General features: G+C 33.7%; 1 protein-coding gene across 8 annotated transcripts in view; it reads right to left on the bottom strand.

The window, feature by feature from the left end:
* SYNJ1 (synaptojanin 1) overlaps positions 1-24,628 on the bottom strand; it is a 117,624-nt gene that overhangs the window by 39,517 nt on the left and 53,479 nt on the right. For 6 of the 8 annotated variants that reach the window (XM_031959349.1, XM_031959351.1, XM_031959352.1 and 3 more), the window contains exons 11-19: positions 20,731-20,883; positions 16,290-16,455; positions 14,005-14,028; positions 8,021-8,212; positions 5,571-5,655; positions 3,598-3,738; positions 3,096-3,288; positions 2,671-2,829; positions 1,452-1,608 (exon numbers count right to left, since the gene is read on the bottom strand). In XM_031959349.1, coding sequence (XP_031815209.1) covers positions 1,452-1,608; positions 2,671-2,829; positions 3,096-3,288; positions 3,598-3,738; positions 5,571-5,655; positions 8,021-8,212; positions 14,005-14,028; positions 16,290-16,455; positions 20,731-20,883 — 1,270 coding nt within the window. The remainder of the gene's footprint in view (positions 1-1,451; positions 1,609-2,670; positions 2,830-3,095; positions 3,289-3,597; positions 3,739-5,570; positions 5,656-8,020; positions 8,213-14,004; positions 14,029-16,289; positions 16,456-20,730; positions 20,884-24,628) is intronic. The other 2 variants (XM_031959350.1, XM_012544401.3) reach the window with 2 other exon arrangements.

Genomic DNA, 24,628 nt, shown 5'->3' with positions numbered 1-24,628 from the left:
GACCAGCTATGTATGACAGAGGCAGTTTTTGAATATGAGTCCTCTGATTCCTAATCCTGCTGTCTTTTCATTCCAGCATGCTGTAGAATACACCCCGGCATGCTCTCCATCTGCAGAGTCTGTCTAGGACATATGGAATAAAAGACCAATTCAATGAGCCACTTATCCAACTACATATCACATTCTGGACATTAAGCTCCTCCATCCATATGACTTTTCCAAAATAGAGTTATACCAAACTCAAGTGGTCACAAATCTCCTGCAGAGTAATCTGGAATTTGAGAAAATGAGAAAATCAGCAGAATACTATATACAACCAGAAGCATCTGAAGAATCTTCCAAAAAAAAAAAATTTTTTCCATAATTAGGTTGACTCTTAGCTAGTAGCCTCATAGTCATCAGAAAACAAATCATACTTGTATGTAGGAGCAAAAGTTATTTTTCCTTCTAAAAATCCTCTAAAGATCTGTAGCAAACAAATTATAAATTTTTAAGTTATATGAAATAACAATCCAAGTTAAATATTTGCTATTGCTATAATTACTACTAATTATTCCATAGCTGAAAGCTCCTTTTACCAATAAAATCATGAGTCTTGTTCCTATCCCCTATTTTTTGATCATGCTATGTAGCTGTGCCTCATAAAAGACTATAATCTGTAAAGAAACAAAAAATATAGACAATCTAGTGAGCCTATTAAGAAATGTGAAGTAAGCATAGTGTGATATCTTACCAAAATGCCTTCATATTAATGTTTTTAAAATTGTATCATCTAAAAATGACATTGAGGTCATCAGAGGTTATAAAGTTTTAAAGTTATTACATGCAATTATTGTTTGACATCAATGAATAATTAGAAGGCTGATAATTAGGCTGCCTCTTAGCAATCTCTTGTCAGAATTATTCTCAAAGCCCTTTTAGCTTAGTAGCAATTATCAGAGCTGATGCTCAGCTGACAAAGCTTTTGAGAATTCAGGATTACCTTTATATCATTATGAAGAACTGGAGTTGGAGTTCTATTACTTAACTTAACAAAAAGAGCTCCAAAGATGGTAATATCTATTCCAGAAAATTTAAAAATCCTTTGACAAGAAAGAGAAAAATACCATTTCCAAGTGTCTATACATACTACATTAGAGACATTTAATAAAATTATGTGAATGTATTGGTGTTCAATAGATAGCCTTAGTGAAAACATTTAATTTCCTCTTGACTTTTCATGAGAAAAAAATATCACAAAAATATGGATGGAAAAAATACTCAATATTGTAAAAAAACCTTATCAAATCAAGTATGGAGAAGCTTAATTTCTTATTTTGCTAATTCTGAAAGAAAATGGACAAGTTAAATCTATAGACTATGTTTATCTTCTCAATTGACTTTAAATTATTTTCCTACTTACTAATTTAATCTTATTCAATACTATTTATTTGAATAGTTAATTCCCCAACCTGATCTATCAAAAGGCCATTTCCTTCTTCTCCAAAGAATACGATCTGTCCAGGCTGGGGTACGACATTTTTCGCTGGTATCGTAGTCATCAGAAAACAAATCATACTTGTATGTAGGAGCAAAAGTTATTTTTCCTTCTAAAAATCCTCTAAAGATCTGTAGCAAACAAATTATAAATTTTTAAGTTATATGAAATAACAATCCAAGTTAAATATTTGCTATTGCTACAATTCTTTTACTCTCCAAAGGGCACAAAAATATGTACCTATCAATCACTTTTCTAAATCAACAGAATAAAAATTAGCAAAATCGCCTAAGGTGAAATGATTTTCATTTTTTTTTTTTTTTAAGTACAGCAGGCTAACAAAATTAAACATGACAAATTCCATCAGAACTCCTTTTAATGTGGAGTAGGTTGTTAAAGTACAGAGGATTCTTAGAAATAAAATCAAATCCTTTCATTGTGTAGGTGGAAATGAAGCTCTAAATGGTGAAGGTGATTTGTCTAGGGCCTACAGAGCTAGGCAGTAGGAAAACAAAGAAGAGAACCCAGTTGCCTAAGTTGTACTGCATTCCTTCTACCATAGTTTGAACAAGTAGATACAATATTGAAATTTTTCTTAGTGTTAAACCTAAATATGAATCTATACCTGTTATCATTAATCAAGAAAGAGCTTCTGAGAAAGACAGTATCTGCATTGCCTATATAACGTGAGAAATATATATATGGAGGTAATTCTCAAGTGTAGGGACTTTCTGGTTAAAAACTTTAAAGAAAAATTTACGAGGTACCAGTGTGCATGGCTAGAAGTTAAAAATACAAGAAGTAGGAGAAAAAAGTTAAGTTAAAAAAAAAAAGTAGAAGAGCACAAGATCTTTAAGCAAAAAAAAAAAAAAAAAAAAAAAGTCTAAAATATCTAAATTCTAGTCAAAGTTTATCCCCTCCCCAAATCCATGAATACATATTACAAAAATAAGATTTTACTTTTTCTTCCCAAAAAGAAGAGACAATTCTGTAAATATAAAATGGAAGTTCTTATAAGCCTTCTAAAAATGATTTTTACTGTTATCTAACATTCTGATAATAGTTTAAACATCTTATCACTCAAGTCTCTGATATTCTTAACTATGTTTATCACCAAAACAAAAAAAGGTCCCTTTTTCAACATATGAAAACTACTGATGATTTTAAAAGTTACCACCTCCTTGAAGGTGTACCTGTCCAGAATTTTTCTGATTGATAAGTTGATCTCCTGCTATAAGTGAATCCCAGTTCTGTTGCCTTATTAGTTCTTTAACTTCTTCATTTGGTAGATCTATACGATAATTAAAATCACCACACCAAAATATATAGTCATGTGAAAACAGCATCCTCCCCTGGGGAAAAAAATGAAATGGATATTAAACAACTTAAAAAACCCACTGAAAACATTACTTTCCCTCACACACTATTCTCTCTGATCCATGTCTTTGACCTTGCTTTATCTAAATATGACACAATAGTACAAATTTTTATCCATAATTACGATATTAGAGAACAATCTTAAGAGTCTCCTGACAATATTAGTATAGATATTTTTGCAAATCCTAACATGTATACCAAGACAAGCTACATTCTCTAGGAACCAGCAACATAAACTTACCATAGGAAAACTCAGTTTTCGGGCTATTTCTACAAAATCATCATTCCTTTCTTTGACTTGAGACTGCCCTGCAGCAAAGTGACTGCAGACAAAGCAAAGGCTTGTTGTGTGGAATAACATCCGTATTGCAACTGCTCCTTTATTTCCAGTAGCACCTCCCATTCCAGTCTTCACAGTATCAACTCCAACATCCCTTTAAAACAAAGAATTCTAAACCAAGACTATTCAAGTGTAATAGTTCCTTAGAAATGAGCAACTATATATTAGTATTATGTATTATAAAATACATACAAGCTATATGTCTAACAGGTGAATTTTGTGATGATATAAAAAACTTGGGGTCCATTAAAAGTACATTATAAAATAAACAATCATTCCTTTTAAAATCTAGAACCATCTTTATATAAGCATTTCTGAAACAGCAATCCACATTTTCTAGTTCCATCATCAATTCATGCTGTAGTACAAAAAGTAGTATTCTTAATGCTTGCTATTTACTGACCTGATAAAAGGAGCATGCTGGGGTCTGATAAAAACGAAGAGACAGACACCAACTAATTGCTCAGAAGCCAGCAACACGTATTTTTTATCTCTGGAGATAGTCTTCTGCAGTTCAACAGCCCACAATTTCTGATTAGTTGTACTATCATAAAAAAAGTAAAGGTTTAAAAAGATTGCATTGATAATTCACAATTTATTTATTCTATATTATAATCACTATAGATAATGATGAAAGCCATACAAACAATAACATAATTCTAAATAACCTAGTTATTTTTTTCCTGAGTATTTCTTAATTTTTCCTTCTCACTTCAAGCAAAAATATTTTATCCTTCTTCAAATTTTTCACTACATGTCTGTTTCTTTCCAATCCATTAGCTTATATGATCCTTGATATCAGGGTCTCTATTATACCTTTGTAATTCCAGAAAAATACAGTGCCTCACACACTTAGTAAGTACATTAGAAAAGAATCCAAAGTCAATACTTTTTTCCCTTTCGCAAAAAACACGATCTTCATTGTTGCAGAGCAATAAAGCTTTCAAATTTACATATATGCCATAATAATAGGCTCAATGACCAAGAATATTTTTTTTCTGGGATTCAGCAAAATAGAGCTACAGCTTGGGATCCTGACCTATCATTCTATTAATGAATGCCAGAACCTTGGAAGAAAGTTTTATTATGATTAGCAACACTAGAGAGACCATTATATAGTTCTAATTTCTCTTGGAGAAGAATTTATTAAGTATAAGCTGCACATTTTTGGATCCTTGCTACAAAGTGTTTGATTAGTGACAAAAACATAAGTAATTGCACTTTGAAATCCCAAACAATGACAATGTTATTACTTTCTAAAAGTGTGTGTGTGTTTTGTGTGTGTGTGTGCATATGTAAAAAATGATAACTTTCATTTTTAATTACATTTGTTTTCCAATATATCCTTTCCATCCTCTTACTCCCCCCAGTCAGTTGTCAACTGTGAATAATAAAGTACAACAAACTAATAAAGTGTAACACAGTAATAAAGTAACAAAGTCATAAAAAAATTCAATCAACTCTGTGGAGTTTATTTATTATCAAATGACACCTGATAATAAATTTACTTCTAAAGAGAGTGATTAGTCTGATTTAAATCTAGGGGACTTAGAGTTCAATTTTTTTCCCCATTAAATTAAATTTTAAAAATTTTCCCCATTAAAGCACCCCAACCATACTTAAATGATATCACTAAAAGTATAGGGTATTAAAAATAAGTTTCCATTTGTTTGAAGGCCTAAAATAACTTTCAAGTCAGCATATATAAGATACTAAAAATAGTAGAATAAAAGGTAAGTCGGGCTATGAGAGGAAAAAGAAGCAATAATGAGCATAATGTATAAGTCAAGAGTCAGGAATTCTGGACACTATCACTATAACAACAATCCTTTCCTTACATTTCACTTCCCATTGTTTCTTTCCCACTATCACCTAAGAGAAAACAGAAGGAAAGATAGAAATTTACCTGTGTGATCCTGGGAATTTTTCCCTTTGGCAAACAGTTTTCCTTTCCTATAGCATAAGGAGATTTGGCCTAAGATACCTTTAAGAACTCTTCTATAATTACCAATCTCTATTCATGGAAGAATTTGCCTTATGCTAAGGCAAGCATTTGTTTAGAAATTCCTCTGACTCCTTCCTGGTTGCCTATGTTCTATAGTGACAAGCCTTTTATGTCATCCATACAATTGCATATCACAGTCTGGATACTAGGCATTCTTCTCTCATTTGAGTTTTTCCTACATAGCTAGTTAGGGCCAAACTCAATGCTACCCTCTGGGTCAAGAAGAACAAAAACAAAAATCCCTATTTATAGTTTTACCTGCTTTGAATTCCAAATTATTTCACAGCCAAATTGGTTTCACAAATCTGATGTAAATTAACTTCTCTTTGTAGAATTACACATTTTCTCTGTGTTTTACTTTTCTAGCTTACCTGGTACTCACAATGTTTCCAGCACTTAATTCTACCATTTCTTCAAAACCAATTGCAAATATGTCGATAGGCTTATTTCTTCGATCTACAATTAAATATTTGAAAAGTATTTTGATATGCACATATTCACAAGCAAATTAAAAAAAATAACTAAGATTCCATTAAAACCTAAGTTGATCAAAATCTATCCATTAAAAAGGCATACAACTTCAAATCTGATGACATCACTTTACATCTTTGTTCAAATGCCATACATTTTAAACTTGATATTCTATTCAAATAGAAATTAAAAACCCTTTGCAATCAGAACTCCTTTCCTAAAGCAGGTCTTAATAATTGCCAACACATCTGACTACTTTCACATTGCTACAAAATTTTCATGAGAATAATGTACACACTTTTTTGACAAGGTATGAAGGATACAGTCAGGCTTTCAAAAATGTTGTCACAGCATACTAAATCTTTACAGTCATACTATTTAATTAACGGCATAGCTAATATTCTAATTGTATTTGTTTGTTGATTATAAAAAAGAATTTAGTTCAGTAGGATGAAACAAAGCCTTAAAAACTCTTCTCAAAATGTTTTCTGTAACAAAATCATACAGGATTCTTTTAAAGATGTAATATAATTTTGTTCAACAATTCTCTTGATTATTAATATATCAGGTATAAAGCAAGGAAATGTATGTTTGCCTCAAGGGTTTTACATCCTCAAAGAGGATTTCCATAGCATAGTTAAAATCAAAGCATTAGAGGCAGCTAAATGGCACAAGTGACTTCAGAGACATTAGCCCTGGAAACACGAGAACCTGATCAAATCTGGTCTCAGATACTTCACACTTAGAAGCTGTGTGACCCTGGGCAAGTTACTTAACCCCAACTGCTACCTACCTACACACACACACACACACACACACACACACACACACACACACACACAAAATCAAAGCATTATTCCTTATAGATGGTGAGGTCCTCTAAGATATTCTTGATTACAATAAAATCATAAATATTGTAGAGCCTTTAAATGAGAATTAATATCACTCCAAAAAATTTGACCTAACTAGTCATACATGAAAAACCAGAAAGATGAAAAGTATCTGCCTCCTGGGCAGCTGTATCATTAATACATAGAGCTGTCCCATCAGCACACAAGGATTGAAGTAAATATAGATGGACAATGCACTGCCTCTAGAACTTTTCAGTTCCTGAAAAGAAGGGCTTTGGCACTTAATAATTGCCAAATGTTGAAAGGAAAATGAAAGGAAGAGATCTGAGTTTGTTCATTATAAAGCAGGAATTCTTTTTTTTTTTTTTTTTAATTTAATAGCCTTTTATTTACAGGTTATATGCATGGGTTAACTTTACAGCATTAACAATTGCCAAACCTCTTGTTCCAATTTTTCACCTCTTACCCCCCCACCCCCTCCCCTAGATGGCAGGATGACCAGTAGATGTTAAATATATTAAAATATAAATTAGATACACGATAAGTATACATGACCAAAACGTTATTTTGCTGTACAAAAAGAATCAGACTCTGAAATATTGTACAATTAGCTTGTGAAGGAAAACAAAAATGCAGGTGAGCATAAATATAGGGATTGGGAATTCAATGTAATGGTTTTTAGTCATCTCCCAGAGTTCTTTCTCTGGGCATAGTAAAGCAGGAATTCTAAAAGATACAGTGAAAAGGGTGGGCAGAAATGGAATAGGAAATCTGTAAACTTAAAGATGTAAAGTATCAATAAATATAGCACAGGATTGTTTTGTAAGTTTGTGTTTATGACTGTGTGTGTGTGTGTGTGAATTACCATGGTTTGGGAGGAAAAAATTCAGAAACCATCAAAACGCAAGAAATATAGGTTATATTAGGTTAAAAAAAAGGAGTAAAAGCAACTAGCTAGCTTTTTTTTTTAACCTATGGACAGCTTCAAATATTACTTCTAGCAGTCTATTACACTCATTTCCAGATAGCTACCAAAGGAACATTGATCCTGGAAGTCTCTAATCTATAATTAATCCCAAAATGGCAATGGAATTTAAAACAAAAATCTCCAAAGCTACTGTTACAATACATTTTTCAAAGAAGAAAGCCTTCAAAAGACACAATTATATATAACACATTTTAATTATAAAATTAAATCATAATTTAATTACAAATTGCTTTGCTGTCATAATACTCAAATTTCTTTTTAAGATAATTACATCTCTTTAATTATAATTTTTGTTTTCTAGATTAGCAAATCAGGATCAGGCTTTTATTTTATTTTATTTTTTGCTGAGGCAATTGGGGTTAAGTGACTTGCCCAGGGTCACACAGCCAGGTGACTAAGATCAGATTTGAACTCAGGTCCTCCTGACTTCAGGGCTGGTGATCTATTCACTACACCAACTAGCTGCTCCTAGGATCAGACTTTTATTAAAGTGACGTTAAAAGTATCAAACCTTGAAATTCTTGGACACCGGCAAATTTTGGGGCATCTAGTAGCCAATCAGTAAGTGTTTGATTCTTAAATGCAATGCTTCGAAACTGTTTTCCACCATTCACATTCCACGTTCCAGTACATACTCGAATTTTTTTTGGCTTTGAGTATTTATAGAAATTCTCACACATACTTTTTAGTACCTTTGAAGAAGCTGTATAAAAACAACAACAAAAAAAATTTCATTTTGTCTACATGAATATATTTATTAAGATCAACCAAAATGACTCAGGAAACATGCCAGGATGATGAAGTTCTCAACAAAACATACATATAAATATAAACTACTTGCAAAGGCATACAAAACTATCAGTTGTAAAAGCAAATTCCAACACAATGCACTTAACCAATAAAACAACAACAAAAAGGACATCATAATAAGCAAAAGTAAAAACTATTACATTAAACATGAGGCAATGTAATATGCCTAATTAATAGTTCTGTTCAAATGAACTGGCACATTATTTTTCTGAAGTGTTTTAGAGTTGTACCTAAGTTAATATAAAGTTTGATCTACTTCTTTATAGTTTTTTTTTTTTTTTTAACAATATTATTAGAGAATCATTAAATTTTCTATACTGGGAACAGAATTTTCTTCAAGAATTATTTATATTTAATGTTCTCAGTGCTAGTAGTCTTGCAAAGTATTATTCACTGATAAAATATCTAGATAACTACTATAAAATAAATGTGATGTCAGAAACTGAAAAGAAAAATAGATATGCAAAATGATAACACTAAGTCTATACATTTTTAAAAACAGAAGATTATTTTTTTTATCCTGGATTATAACAAATCTTTCATTTTTCTTCTGCCTCTATTCTGTGGTATAGTAGACATATCCAAAATCAGAAAAACTAGGGTCAAATTTGAGTTCCATTTGACTACAGGCATATCATTTATGCCTCTCTAAATCCTTCATGTTTAAAATGGAGATAAAAGTTGCATCAACATACCTCCCAGGACTGTTGTGAGAAAAGCAAGTCTAATATTTATTTGTCATTTGTATTTCATTTTTGTTACTTTTGAATAATAAAGATAGATGCTTATAATAACTGCCATTTATTTGTAGCTTTAAAGAGCTTTTATAGATATATTATCTCATTTGATTCATACAATTATCTTGTAAAATAGTAATGCAAGTATTATCCCCATTTTATAGGAGGAAACAGCTTGAGAGGTGAGGTGCCCAGTCTAAAAACACATAGCTGTAAGTAGTGAAATTGGTATTAAGAATTTATCTTTTGACTCAAGGACTCCAACTCTACCTTAGGATTTAAGATAAATACAATTTAAAGACCTTGGTATCCAAAGGGGACCATTAATACTTAAGTGACCAGAGAGAGAATAACTCAGAACCATATACACACTTTACTCACGTGCCATTCATTATTCTTCATTTAGTCACACATCAAGATGCTAGTTTGTAAATTTTAAAGGGAGAAAGTACAACTGAAATAACAAATTTACTGTTAAATTGTTCTCAAAATATGATTGCTGGACTCAAGTACTATGAGAAAATATCTGTGACCACAGAGGGTATATATATATATATATATATATATATATATATATATATATATACACAGTGTAAATATGTACAGTATTTTTTACAGACTGACTTTCCACAAATTTAATTAAGCCTATCTGGCTTATAAATTACCATTAACCACAAGGTACCATATTGCTGCTACATGTACACTTTGAGTATGACAACCTCACTTCACATGAGAGTTAAGATTTTGAAATCATTGAATAACTTAGTCAGCAAATACATTTATCCAAATGTACTGGAATTAGTGAGACACTTAGAAAAATATGCTGATATTTCTATTAACAAAGATGTACTCAACATGTTTTTAGGAACTTTATTACCAAATCTAGAAATTAACCAGAGACATAGGAATTTTTTCTAGGATATAGAATTTTCCTTCATTTCCCTGTGATATGCTATTCTTCCTTTGCAGAACACTGCCCTCCTACTCCATTCCACCCAGGTTGCCCTCTATTCCCTCTAAGTTTTAGAATTATATTAGACTCATTTTTCCCTCATTTTTTGTTCCAGGCTAAGCTTAGCCCAGGCCATTTCAATGATTCTATAATTACTAATTAAAACAGAAGCTCTTCCCTTCTATCTCCACATCTGCCATGTAATAACGCTGGATAAGAAAGGTATCCCACATAGTGGATTTTTGTCCAAACCTAAGGAACAGCATCTCATCTCCCCAGAGGCTGTGCTTTTTTGTTTCAGAAGAAAAGGAAGCTAATACTCATAGTTTATGAACCAACTGCCCATTCAGTCTATATGCAAAAACATAATATAACTTCTATCATATGGCCTTTATTAAATCAGTTGCCAAGTTCTGCCTATATATCACCTCTTATATTGATTTCCTAGGAATAATTCACACAGCTACCTTCCAGTCTAGGTTTCCATTATCTCTTGCTTGGACTATTACAATGTCATGCTCATGGTTTTGGCTTTGCCTTAAGCACTCCCTTCTCCAGTTCATCTTCTTCCTGACTTAGAAAACCACAAATTAACGTTATCTATGTTTTACTGTATTTTTTTGCAAAAAATAATCCTAGAGTTTCCCTCAAAAACCACATGAAACCAAGCTTCTGAACAGTGATGGAATGGAACCCCTTTCCAGCTCAAGATAGACTAGAAAAATTTCAAGAAAGGTCAGTCTCACTGGGGTGAAAAGGGTATTCAGCCCAGCTCAGATAGACTAGGAAAGCCTGTGAGAAAACCTTAATTACAGTCAATCAGCAACTAAGATCCTCAGTCCTGGTTCAGGAGAGGAGCCCAGCAGGAGACAGACCTCAGTCTAAGCTCAGAAGGCAAATTGGGAAACCAGGCTGTTTCCTGAACAGACCAGGCAAAATTATTCCCTGCAAACACAAGGGACCCCTGTGCTCAGAGCCAAGGCTCAAAGCTGCATAGGAAGCTTGGGACAGAGCCCCTTATACCCCAGGAGCAGAGCTGCATTTTAAAGGTAAAAAAGAAGGAATACCAAAAGAAAATGAGCAAGAAACAGAAAAGGACCTTGACTCTAGAAAGCTACTATGGTGACAGGGGAGATCAAAACACAAACTCAGATGAGCACAGAATGTCCACAGAAGAAATCTCAAAGAATGATATAAATTGGTCTCAAGCCCAAAAGAGGCTTCCTGGAAATGTTCATAAGAGACTTCAAAAGGCAAATAAGAGGTTGAAGAAAAAAATGAGAGGTATGCATGAGAGTTAAGAGCTTGGAAAAGGAAGGAAAAAATTGTCTGAAGAAAATAACACTTTCAAAAGTAGAATTAATCAAATGGAAAAAGAGATATAAAAACTAATTGAAGAAAATCACACATTAAAAACTAGAACAGGGCAAATAGAAATTAATGACTGTGAGAAAGCAAAAATCAGCCAAACAATCAAAAAAAAAAAAAAAAAAAAAGGTGAAAAAATGGAAGAAAATGTGAAATACCTTATTGGAATAACAGTTGACCTGGGAAACAGATCCAGAAGAGATAATTTAAAAATTACTGGCTTACCTGAAGATCATGACCTAAAAAGGAGCCTGGATAGCATTCTTCAAGAGATCATTAAGAAAAATGCCTGATATTCTAGAAAAAGAGGGGGGAAATATCTACTGAAAGAATCCTTTGATCACCTTCAGAAAAAGATCCCACAAGGAAAACCTCTAAAACTACAATCTCAAAGAAAAAATACTGCAAACTGCCAGACAAAAAACAATTCAAATATCAAGGAACATCAGTCAGGATTACCTAGCTTCTGGCACCTTCTATAATAAAGGATTGGAGGGCCTAGAATACTATATTCCAGAAGGCAAAGGACCGGAGGTTACAACTAAGAATAACCCCCCCGGGAGACTCGGCATCATCTTTCAGGGAAGGTAATGGAGCTTCAATGAAGTAAGAGACTTTCAATCATTTCTACTGATATAACCAGAACTATACAGAAAATTTAATCTATAAACACAGGACTCAAAAGAAGCATAGAAAGGTAAATAGGGGGAAAATATATATTATTTAAAGGTTAAATTGTTTACATCCCTAGATGGGAAAACAATATCTGTAACTCTTGAGAACTTTATCTGTTACTCGGGCAGAAAAAGGGGAGCATCACATGATGTTAACATCAAAGAAAAAGACATTAAGAGGTAGGAAAAGGTCTGTATTGGAAAAAGAGGAAAGGGGAGGTATAATGAGATAATTAATTCACATGAAGAGGTGCAAAAGACCTATTATTATTGAGGGGAAAAAGGGAGGGGGGGGTGAGCATTGTCAGAAGCTTGGTCTCATCAATTTTGGTTCTAAGAAGGAATAACTTAAAACAAAAAAGAAAGAGAAAACAATTCTATTTCACTGGGTTCAGGCTGGGAGTTTGACACCTTTGCTCTACATAGTGACAAAACTACATTCTTGAATGGCAGGTCTTCCCTTCTTTCAGTGGTTCCTTATTGCCATTAGAATAAAATTCCTGTTTAGCATTTAAAGCTCTTTACAAGTTATCGTTAACTTATCTTGCCTGTTTGACCCCATATTCCCCACCATGAACACCTTGTTGCATCCAAACTGTTCTATGTGCTGTCTTCCATACATTTCATTCTGTATTTTTACAGAGGCTGTCTCCTCTTACCTCAGGTCAGGAATACTCTACTTCCTCAACTCTGCCTCAAAGAATCACTTCCTTTAAAGAACAGTTCTAGTGCTACAGTTTTCAGTTTTCTCCCAATTTTATGCAAATATGATTTTATTAATGGAGATGACACTAAGGAAGATTCATTAGTATTTGCTTCAGTACTATACCCTAAAAACCACTGGGCCTTTCAATTTTATTTGTAGATTAAAAACTCTATACATTTATGACCTGTATTACAATGAGTTCTTTGGGAGAAGGGATTGTATTACTTTTCTACTTGTATTTCAAATTTTTGCAAATATGAAGTGATTAACAAAGGTTTTTTATTATTCATTCATTCATATAGGAGAGTTAATTTTGGTGAGATATCTCTTCATCAGAGATCAGAGTGAAAGATAAGATAATGGGAGATGCTATAGTTGGGGGAGAGAAGATGGAGGAGGAGATGTGAAGAAACAGTTCTGAGCTAATGAATCCAATTTTTTCAATGGATTAGGAAGCAGAGTCCTTAGCTCTAAAGTCATTTTTAAGAAGAAAAGAGAAGAGAGGGGATAGGAAGTAAAGAAAAGCAATCTTGGAGAGGAAAATCTTAAAATATATATTCACAACACTTTAGAGGAGAGAAAAGTAAGATTAATGTTTCATTTAAATTTATATCTTAAGAGTTCTGGCCATTGTCACAAGTTATATATTTAGATGAAAAGAATAGGCTTATCAAACCACTCAGATAATTCATGTGACCATTCACCAGAACAATAATCAGGCCCTTTAATTTAATTAACAATCTCAATCCTTTTTTACGTCAAAAAATTTCAAATCATACAATTGGCTAACATAGATACTCACAGAAAAAAACAAAAACAAAAAACAAACTTTTTTATTCTTCAATAAAAGAAAGATCTTAGGTGAATTATTTTGCTTCTACAACTACCCTCATAAATCCATTCTCTATTGTGACTAATACTATAGCAATTGGATTTCCTGAATTTTTCTATTAAGAGTAATATCAAAAACACTGATTTTGTTTGATTCAAAGAAAAAAAAAGTAAATGTAAAAGCTAATTTTCTCAACTACAACATTTATGAGGGCAAGGACTTGGAAAGCTTCACATTTGATTGTAGAAAAGCATATTTATTTATTTCATTTTCCCAAACACATAAACTTTCCCTTCATGAAAGCCAATATTTATACTATAGAAATGTATTTTTTACTTGTTATTCAAAAGACCTATTTTAGAGAACATTAAAAAGAAAAATATTATTTTGTATATTGTTTATTTGCCATACTATACCTGACTGCAATGTCTGCTCAGAAACTTTGGATGCATCAAGAAAAAAACAAGAAGACATTAGTAAAATAGTTATTGTCATAAAATCCATAATGACGTGAGAAAACATGCTCTAAAATATTTTTGAGATGGTTTCACTTTTTAAAAAAAAATTACTTCGAAAAATTTATTTTTTACTAGCAAGAAGTTAAAAATAACTGACAGCAAGCATTTTTTTCTTATCAAAAAAATAACACTACAGTGTGATAACTATCAGTCCTCTATTGACTAGGGATATTTCATTGTTTCACAACTATAGCAGGCTGTATTACTCCTTGGCTTGCTCCAAAGGCTGCAAACATTTATGTGCATATGAACTCTGGCAGACAAAGCAGAAAATGAGAAAACAGTGTTACTTTGAAATGACTTACTTTGTCTTTTTAAGAGTAATTTTGCAACGCTGAAAGATTCTGCCATGTAAAATTTTAACTTTTTAACATGGGAATCCTGGCTGAATCATTTTTTCTCATGGAATCAACCTAAGTCGCCTAAATGAAGTGACTTAATTCTTTCCAAGATTTCAGGATACTATCTGCAGCCAATTCTTGAATATCCAGGGGTTAATGGGTTAGCCTATGGATTTGGATCTGTTTGTTTTTCCCTTTTCTTCCTTTCATTTGTCTGATTTTTCATGGATTTAACACCACCAGAATACTGGTCAAGGGCAGAAAAAAAGTGATGAAAACTTTTCTACTTGTTAGAGAAACAGTTCTCCAAGTATGATAGAGGAAAAAGATAGCATAAATTGGTAAATTAAGATTTCTAGATGACTAATCAGTTTAAACTATCCAAACTGCAAAGGATTTCACAACAAAAGGATTGAATATAAATTACCTCTGGATCATTTTATGGATTAACAACAAAAATTTTTTTCTTATTATGCAAGTTATTTACTTGCAGTCAATACAGTTTCTGAATCAAGGAAAAAATGGGTTCAAATCCCATCTCTCATCTCTGTGTGACTCTGGGAAAGTCACTTACCCTCTTACTGCTCCTGGTCGTCTATGTTAAATTCAAATAGAAATGGATCCTTGTGGCTGCATATTAACTTAGAAAACCTCAAATTAACATTATCTATGTTGTACTTTATTTTTATTTATTTTGTTAAACACTGTTATAAAAAAATCTGGTTCAGATTTATTCCACTCAAGTTTTGCTAGTGAGCTTGACATCTCTCTAGGGCAGGTAGGGTGGCACACCAAGCCTGGAGTCAGGAAGACTCATCTTTCTGAGTTCAAATCCAGCCTTGGTATTTGCTAGCCATGTGACTCTGGGCAAATTATTTAACCTGTTTGCCTCAGTTTCCTCATCTGTAAAATGAGCTGGAGAAGGAAATGGCCAATCACTCCAGTATCTTTACCAAGAAAACCCCAAATGAGGTCAAGAAGAATTGGATGCAATTGACATCTCTGTTCCCGGCAATTATTTAAGATTATAAATTGTTGTGCAGTTAATAATTTGTATTGGTGGAGAAGGTTTTCTCATCAGAAGTTTCCTATACCAATCAAATCACAGGTCTAGACTTCCCTACTCTCCCACTGTCACCCCAAGTTAAAGTTGAAAGTGGCCTTGAAGAGATTCCTTTTTAAATCAATTTCTAGAGTCACATTTTGAGCTTTTGGCATTATTAATATAATCACTTACATGAGAATTCATTCATTCTGACACATGAAATGGTAATAGACAAATTTGGGACAGTTTTGTATTGAAGCTTGATGTCAAATTATTGGAACATTATCAATTTAAAAGATGAGACCAATTCATAAGATAGGGTTATACAGTTTCATTGAATATTTTATGAAGCATATAATTTATGTTCATCTCAAATAAACACAGTTATACCTTAAAACTAGTTGATTTAACTAAAGGAAACAAAAATATCTATGGTTCAACATGAGTTTTAACAATAATAATACAATATTACACTTTTACTGCAAACTTTTACAGAAGTGATAAATTTATTGTTAGTACTTGAAACATGTTAACAATATTTTATCGTTATTAAAATTATCATTTATTAAATATAATTATTAATTATTAAATTACTATAATTTAACTATTAAATATTTTTAATTATTTATTAAAATTTTATTAATTATTAAATTATTAAAATACTCATGCAAAAGATAAACTGTACAGGTTTGTTTGTTTATTCATTCATTCATTCATTATTTATTTATTTTTGGCTCTTGAGTTTTCAGGATAGAAAATATAATTCCATCAGTAAATAGGATGACAAATACACATACCTCGTAAACCTCCAGTAGTTAGTAGTGCTCGGGCTTTATCTGCCAAATCACTATTTAAAGTACTCCCCAACAGCAAAATGTCAATGGCTTCTTGCTTGGAGCTATCAAAGAAATTGTTCTGAATTGTTCTGGTTACAGATCGAGCACCATCTTTTAACTTTCCAGACTGCGGAGGAAAGAATATGCATGAATCCTAAGTAAAAAAAATCATTACTGTAACTCAAAAGGACATTTTGAAACTTAATTTATTTACATGAGTGTACTAATTAAACTTTTTGTTTTGAAAATAAATCTATCATTTATTAACTACAACATTTCAACCTGTCATCTTTTTATTAAGATGACTGTGAAAGTGAGAAAAATTCAGGACAATGAGTTAAACAGAATAATGCAAAAAGTGCACATAATTATGGATTTTGTGTGATATCAAATTTCTACATTATAATGCAACTAAAAAGTGTAAATACTTAAAAAGAAAGAAGCTTAAAGGAAAAATTTTCCTTATATGAAATTCAAGGACATAAAGTATCTACAAACTGTTCCAAAAACATCATCTGTGAGCTAAAAAATGAAGAAATTAAAAAAGATATTCTAGAATGAGAATTCTTAATGAAAATAAACATTCTATACTGCTTAATTCAAAAGAAATTTAAGTTGCTTACAGAAGTATCTTTTGTAATCTTTACTTTAAATAAATCTGTTCCTTAGGCAAACAGTAAAAGAGAAATAGCATCAAATCCTTGGAATCAGAAAACTTGGATTCAAGTCCTACCTCTGACACACACTACCTGTGTGGCCATGATCAAATCACTTTATCTCTCCATTAAGTGTCTCTCTCCAAGGGACAATAACTTGCACATGACTTGCTAAATTCTCCAAATTAAAACAATTCATCACTGGAGATTGAGGTGGGAAGGGGGAGGGAGGGAAAATACATATTACTAGCCACCAAAGAATGAACTAGAAGAGACTTTTAAAATGACAGTCTCATTATTTGAAAACTTGCAATGTTCAGTTACTTGCACAAAACCATACAGCTAATTGGTTCAGTGATTTAACCAGGAATAAAACTCAACAATTGCTGATTAGGAGCATTTCAACCCACTTCAGCATTCTTAATACATCATTTTATTATCTAAAAACATATATTAAGCTATACACTGAAAAAGATGACTTTTTAATATAATCTTTAATGAACAGTCATCGGTCACATAAAAAAGTGTGTGTGTGTATGTGTCTCTGTGTGTGTGTGTGTGTGTGTGTGTGTGAGAGAGAGAGAGAGAGAGAGAGAGAGAGAGAGAGAGAGAGAGTGCAAGCGCAAAATCTTCAGATAATTTCAATGTTGAATTTTAGCCTTTTTAAAGGGATCATTTCTAAAATATCAAGATGCTTGCTTTTCAGGTAAAGGAGTCAAAAGTATTTTTAAAAATCACATTACTGGATAGAGAATAAGTAAAAGAACACTCAATTTGATTTTTAAAAATAGAATTAGCATAGGACATTCAACATATTCCAAAAAGACACTCACCATTGTTAGGAAGTTAATCAAAAGGAATCCAGAAAAAGCAAAAGAAAGAGCAGTTGAGATTAGATTTTATGAAAATTAAGATATATAAATCATACATAAATATCACCATGTTTATATGTTATGTTAGAGAGAAAATATATGCACCTTTTGGAAGATACACATTTATATTAGACTGCTGAGGAATGAAGGTGCATAAAATGGCTGGGGAACTCTGAATTATTATTCAAGAAATAATAAACTAAACCTTCAAGAAGAAAACATTATACTTTTGTATAGAAGCAAAGTTCAAATCTGAAAAGTCTATCATCACTAAAAAAGCAATGGAAACCACAAATTTTCCATTTTTCAAGTCAGGCTATTTGTATCCAAATACACGCGCACATGTATGCATGTATACATACATTTCTAGGGCTATCATGCTGCTGTTCAAAAGCAAATATGAGAAAGATAAATACTTGTGAGTGATGGCATAGTATTTCAGGCAAACAGTATTTAAAACAAGAAGAAATGATTAGAAAATAAGTAGTCACTAAAATATTTTAAAACCTAGATTGAAAGGCAGATCCTAGAACAATTCAACTCAACTAACATTTATCAATCACCAACTATATGCAAAACTCTGGGAAAACAAAACCAAAGAAAAAAAATAGGCCCTATCTTAAAGGAATTCATATTCTATCTAGTAGAAATGATATTTTATGCAATGTCAAACCCAAACATATAGTACAATATATAATAAAAATATCACTAAAAACTAGACAAAACAGGAAAGGCTTTGTGGAGATCCCAACTGAAGGAAAATAAAGATTCAGAAATACAATGAATAGAGTGCTTCTAGTCATGGCTAGTGCAAACATAGAGGCAAGATTGGTTCCAGGTTGAAATCAACAGGTTTGTATATATATCATGTAAGTTGAAGCCAAGAAGAATGTGGATGCCAGACTATGAGGTCTTAACTACTACATAAAGAAGTCTGTACTTTCCATGGAGAAAATAGAAAACCACTGAAGATTTCTGAGCAGAGTAATAGTCAAACCTATGTCTTTATGAAGACCATTTGGGCAGAGATATGACTGAAGAAAGGAGAGATAGGATATACAGAGAATGACTGTGGTGGTTGTGTGAATAGAAATGTGATAAAAATTGCAATTGTGTTACCTAAACTGGGTTCATTTCCCATTAAAGCTATCTGGACCTTTTTCTTTTCTTTCTTTCTTTCTTTCTTTTGTTTTTTTTGATGGACAAAGGTTTCAATCACTTGCTGTGGCTTCCCTGGCAACTGAACAATAATTACTAGCCTATGGGGGGGGGAGTGGTGCTCTTGAGGAATGCTAGAATTCCAATCTCCTTGTCTTTCTGATCCAGCATTGCCACTGTGCTGAAGTAGAGCCTCATGAATCAATAAGTGTATCCTGTTTAATTTTTAAGTGGAATTCCTCTATTATTTGTTCTCCAATGGGGCTCAGCAAGAAAGGAGGTATAAGTCCTAAAATAAAAGGGTTTGGTGACCTGGATCTATGTCCTTCCACCATAACCTCTCCATTCTATATGACCAATGTGTATGTCAGAGGCACAGATCTGACTTTTTAATGTCAATCTTTAGCTACAGACCTTCCCTACCAGTCTCCCTACAAAGGTCTTAGCAAACCCACTTGGGACACCTGAAAAAGAGAATGGGACAGTTACTGTGACACCAGAAAAAGTGGTGCTCTAGAGATTCCTGTCTCCTGTACCTTGTGCCACAGTGGGCAGAAGGTAAGGAAGAACTATTAGCTAGGAAACATGCCAGATCACTTTCACTATCCTTTCTCAGAAATGACTGCATTTTCCTTTGTATTGCTAGTTTAATGGGCAAAAGTCTAAAGGAGCCCCCATTCTCTTAAGGCTAGTTTTGGGGCAAATGAGGAATTCAATATGGTCAAAGCTCAGTGTGAGGCAGCTCTATAACACAGTGGCTAGAGCTCTGAGCCCGGAGTCAGGAAGATCTGAGTTCAAATTCAGCCTCAGATACTTACCAGATTTGTGACCCTAGGCAAGTCACTTAACTTTTCTTGATCTCAGTTTCCTCATCTGGAAAATGGGGACAAAAATAATAGTGCCTATTTCCCAGGTTTGTAAATAACAATCAAATGAGACCATAATTGTAAAGTTTTTGGCACAGTGCCTGGCACACAGCAGGCACTTAATGAATGCTTATTCTGTTCCTCTTTTCTTTTTGCTATCCATTGGTGATATAATGCTGACTGGGTTGAATAAAGTCTTGGTGTTAAAGTAATTAGATCAGATGGTGATCTCTATTTCTGTAGAAGAATTACTCAGATTCTCCTCAGAATCATGTGTAACTCTTTCTATTCCCTAACTTCTCCATAGCCAACTGGTAAGTTTTGTAATTCTTGCCCTCATCCAATTTCTTCTGTCTACCTAGACATCTGCCATTTTCTTTTAGTATTTTATCCTTTCTTGCCTAGACTATTACAAGACTCCTAAATGATCTTCCTGATTTCAGTCACCCACATACATGAGAAATCATCCTTAGGAATAATATTCCTAACATATATATCATACTGTGAGTCACTGCCCTGATAGAAAAATGGCTCCTTGTGGCCTCAGAGAGAAAATGCACTTAAAGACCTGGCTAGCCCATCTCCACAAAATGATGACTCTTCATCTCCACACGATTCCCCTCATGCTATTTCTTATCTACATGGCTTACCACAAGGTTACTTCAATACCTGAAAAATATATATATGTAATATATCATATTTTGTTCCTGATGCTGTTCCTATCTGTATAAAAAGCTATATGAATGTGAATACCGTTTCATTTTTGTTCTCAGTGCTTAGCACATAATTGGAAATAAAAAGTTACTGCATGTAATACACTTAAAATATTTCTTCTTTTGCTTTTTTTTACCTTAGCCTTGCCTTCCAAAGCTCCAGTGCCTGCATAAATTTTGCTGATTGAGTCTCCATTCACAGACCACATTGATCGAAAAACTTCCTGGAAACGAGTCACCAGTTGAGGCTTTTCAGCTAAGCCCAAAGCTTCCAGTTGTTTAGCTAGCATCTGAAACAGAAAAGTAGAAATTTTATAGAAAAAAAGATTTCATAAAATAATTTGATAGTTTTAAATACTACCTCCAAAGTGAAAAAAGAACCAGCCTCCTTGACTTGTTTATAGGAAAAACATTTATGCCAATGATGTTTAGACCTATTTCTCCAGCTCTCTCCTAATCTTCCATCTTATAACTCCAACAGACTATTGCACATCTTGCATTAGGGGTTCCACAGAAATTTTAAACTCAACATGCCCCAAATGGAGCTTTCTCTTTCCCCAGAAACCATCTTATCTTTCTAACTTTCCTATAATTATCCAAGAATGCCAGTATCTCCCCAAGCACCCAAGAGCATCATTCTCAACTATTCACTCCCTTTCAGCCCTTCTCCCCCATCCAATCTGTGGCTACCTCCCATTGATTAATAAGATCGTTTATATATGCTCCCTTTTCTCTTCTGACACTGCCACTACCCTGGTAAAGAATCACCTCTCATCTCAACTATTTCAAGAATCTGTAGGTTGGCCTCTCTTCATTAAGTCTATTTCCATTCCAGTCCAAATTCCTCCCAATAATCAAAGTGATCTTCCTAAAGCACAGGTTTAACCATGTCAATAACCTCTTCTGTAAACTCTAGTGGCTCCCTATTGTCTCTAGGAAGAAACAGAAAACTCTTTTTAGCCAAGTCTCTAATAACCTGGCACTTCTGACCTTCCTCATCTTCTAATACCTTACTTCCCTCTACAAACTGCAATCTAATGACACAAGATTCTTTTTTATTTCATTTCAATCAGTCAATAAATATTTATTCAGTCATTACTATGAGTCAAGCAGGATGGTAAGAACTGCAGGTACAAAAAAAGGCAAATGACACTCCCTACCCCTTAGGGAATTCATTAGTTAAGAGTCAAAAAGTAAACAATTATCTATAAACAAGACATATTATAAATAGGAAATAATCAAAAGAGATATGATACTGAAAAAAGCTTTCAGGATGAGAGATTTTAGCTGGGACTCAAAGGAAACTAGGAAAACAAAGGCAGAAATGAGGAGGGAGAGCATCCAACTCCTGAGGGAGGGTCCCTAAGAACACAGGATGGTTAAGGGTCTAGTCTAAGGAAGAGCAAAAAAGAGATGAGGGATAGAGAGTTAAGGAGTAAGTAGATGAAGAAAAGGGTTGAGAGAAGGCAGCAGAGGAAGTAAAACAACAAAACACTCATCAGATAAACAAAAGTCAGAGCCTCAGGAGAAGGCTGTTAATCATTAAAAGAAAACTTTGGAAGATTATCCAAGTCAATTGTGTTATGACCTCAGGGGAAAAGGTTTAGAGAGGTAAACTATTATTAACAGCTCAAAAATAAATAAGATAAACAAGCAAAATTAAACCATTTACTCCAAGACTACAGGAGACCTGATACTTCTTTTTTGTATGTATATTTTGTTTTGTTTTATTTATCTATCTATTTATTTATTTATTTTTTGATGAGGCAAGTGAGGTTAAGTGACTTGCCTAGGCACACAGGTAGGAAGTATTAAGTGTCTAAGGCCAGATTTGAATTCTGATACTCCTGACTTCAGGGCCCGTGCTCTGTTCACTGTGCCATCTAGCTGTCCCCTAATACTTCTTTTTAAAGACTAAGAAAGTGGACTGACACAAAGTGAAAGGCTACACTTTTGGCCATTCACAGTTGAATAGTATGTCTGAAAATTCTGTTCATTTACTAAACACTTATTATAAGCAAGAAAGGATTTGCATGACAAAACTAAAACCAGATCCCCCACCTTCAAGCTTAGATCTAACTAAGATAATACAAAATGTACACAGATAATTAAATGCAGGATAATTGGAGGAGAGAAAAAGCTTTTAAAACTAGGGGGCAATCAGAAAAGGCTTCTTCCAGGAGACTGCAGAAGAACTAATCCTAGAAGGAAGCTAGACATTCTTAAAGTTGGAGAGGAAGAGAAAACAGCGTTCAAGAAAACAGAGGTCTGGGGAAGAGTAAATGGGTCAGTTTGGCCCCAGATTATAATAGAATGTGAACAGGAATGGAGTAAAATAATCTTGGAGAGGCAGCAGACAGACTGAAGGGTTTTAGATAACAAGGTAAAAAAGGTGTATGTGACCCTAGAAGCAGGAGGAAATCACTTGAGTGGGAGAATGCTATGGACATGGTTCTGCTTTAAGAAGATTATTTGGTAGCTCTGTTGAGAATGGATTGAAGATGAAAGAAAAATTCTAAGTCTAATTATGAGGCTCTTGTGATAGGTTAGAGGTGATGAGGAAAGGGATGTATTCTGAGATATGGATAAGAAAGAAGTTATAAGAGGTAAATTGAATGAAACTAGGCAAATAAGGGAAAGACTCAAGGATGTCTCAAGATTGTAAAGCTGGATGACTATTATTCAAGCCACAAGCAACAAGTATTTAGTAGTATTTACTAATGCGCTAAGCACCCAAGAAGCTCACATCCTAATGGAAGAATAAATGAAGTATTTTTTAAGCATTTACTATCTACAGAAAGTTATGCTAAGCATCTGGAGATGCAAACAGAAAAGTAAGATAATGAGCTCAAGGACCTCACATCTTAATGGAGGAGAAAGGAGACAAGAGAAAGTTTCAGCTGAAGGCCAGATTGAAAAGTCCCATGGTGCTTAGCACACAGACTTTTGGGTTTACAGGTTCCTGGGTTGGTTCTATCAGACTCTGATATAAGCATTTTCTGGCACATGGCCCTTCAGAGCTCTATGTTGCTTCAGTTAGACTGGCTTATCTGTCCTGTGGGTGGTACTTGGCTGAATCTTTCTCCACAATAGTTGCTTCTGACAATTATGGCAGCTGCTACAAGAAAGTTGTTGTTTGTCCTTTGTTCTGGAAGAGGACCTTGACACCAGGGAGGTGGTGTGATGACATACAAATGATTTGGATTTAAGTGAGAGAGGGCTGGGCAAGGTCACCTGTCTCACTTTTTTCTTCAAAGTCATCTGGGTTCAGGATCAGGGCAACTGGAGATGGTCTTAGTGCAGTGGAAGACCTTGGTCTTTGTAAACAAAGGTCTTAGAATGACTATCTAGAAGGATGCTGCTCTCCCTGCCTTCCCAGCTCTAGTGTCTATTTCTGTTTTGGTGGCAGTAATTCATCAAGATGAGTTTCCTCTCCACAATGACTTTTCCCTTAGATGATAGCTGTGGAGTTGGACTGGAAGTTAGTTTAGTGGGTGGGGGAGGGGAACACTGCTATCCTCAAGACTTTCAGGTTCAGAGTTTGGGGCTGTAACCCGATTTGGGATCAGAAGCCAACAGGGTGGTGGCAGACTGAGGTGCCTGGCACATCCTGTCTTCTCCAGAGTGCCTTATTGCTTAGCTAGGCTGTCTTGTCTGTCCTGCGTGTGGCTGTTGGTAAGGATGGCCAGAGCACAGGATACTGTAAATATCTGTAATAATCAATGTCATAGTGTTTTCACAGATTCACAAGTCTAGGTTTAGGTCTGTTCATAAGAAAATGGCTCTTCTTCCAATTTCCAAAACAAGTGTATTAAGGTAATAGTGAGAACACAAGAAAAGTAATGGTTTTCAAAAGAATGTCAAAATAACCACTGGATTTGTAAAGATGTTGTAAGAAAATGGAAGTACAAAAGGAATTATCTAGCTGAAAATATTAAAAAAGTAAAAACTAGATTAGAAGTAAGTTGGCAGAGAAGGCTGGACTCTTTTTGACAAGAGTTGTGAGGATTGGACTGGAAGCAGGAATGACAAGCA

Source organism: Sarcophilus harrisii, chromosome 3, assembly GCF_902635505.1.
Source record: "Sarcophilus harrisii chromosome 3, mSarHar1.11, whole genome shotgun sequence".
Lineage (NCBI taxonomy): Eukaryota > Metazoa > Chordata > Mammalia > Dasyuromorphia > Dasyuridae > Sarcophilus > Sarcophilus harrisii.
This window is presented reverse-complemented; position numbering and strand designations above follow the sequence as displayed.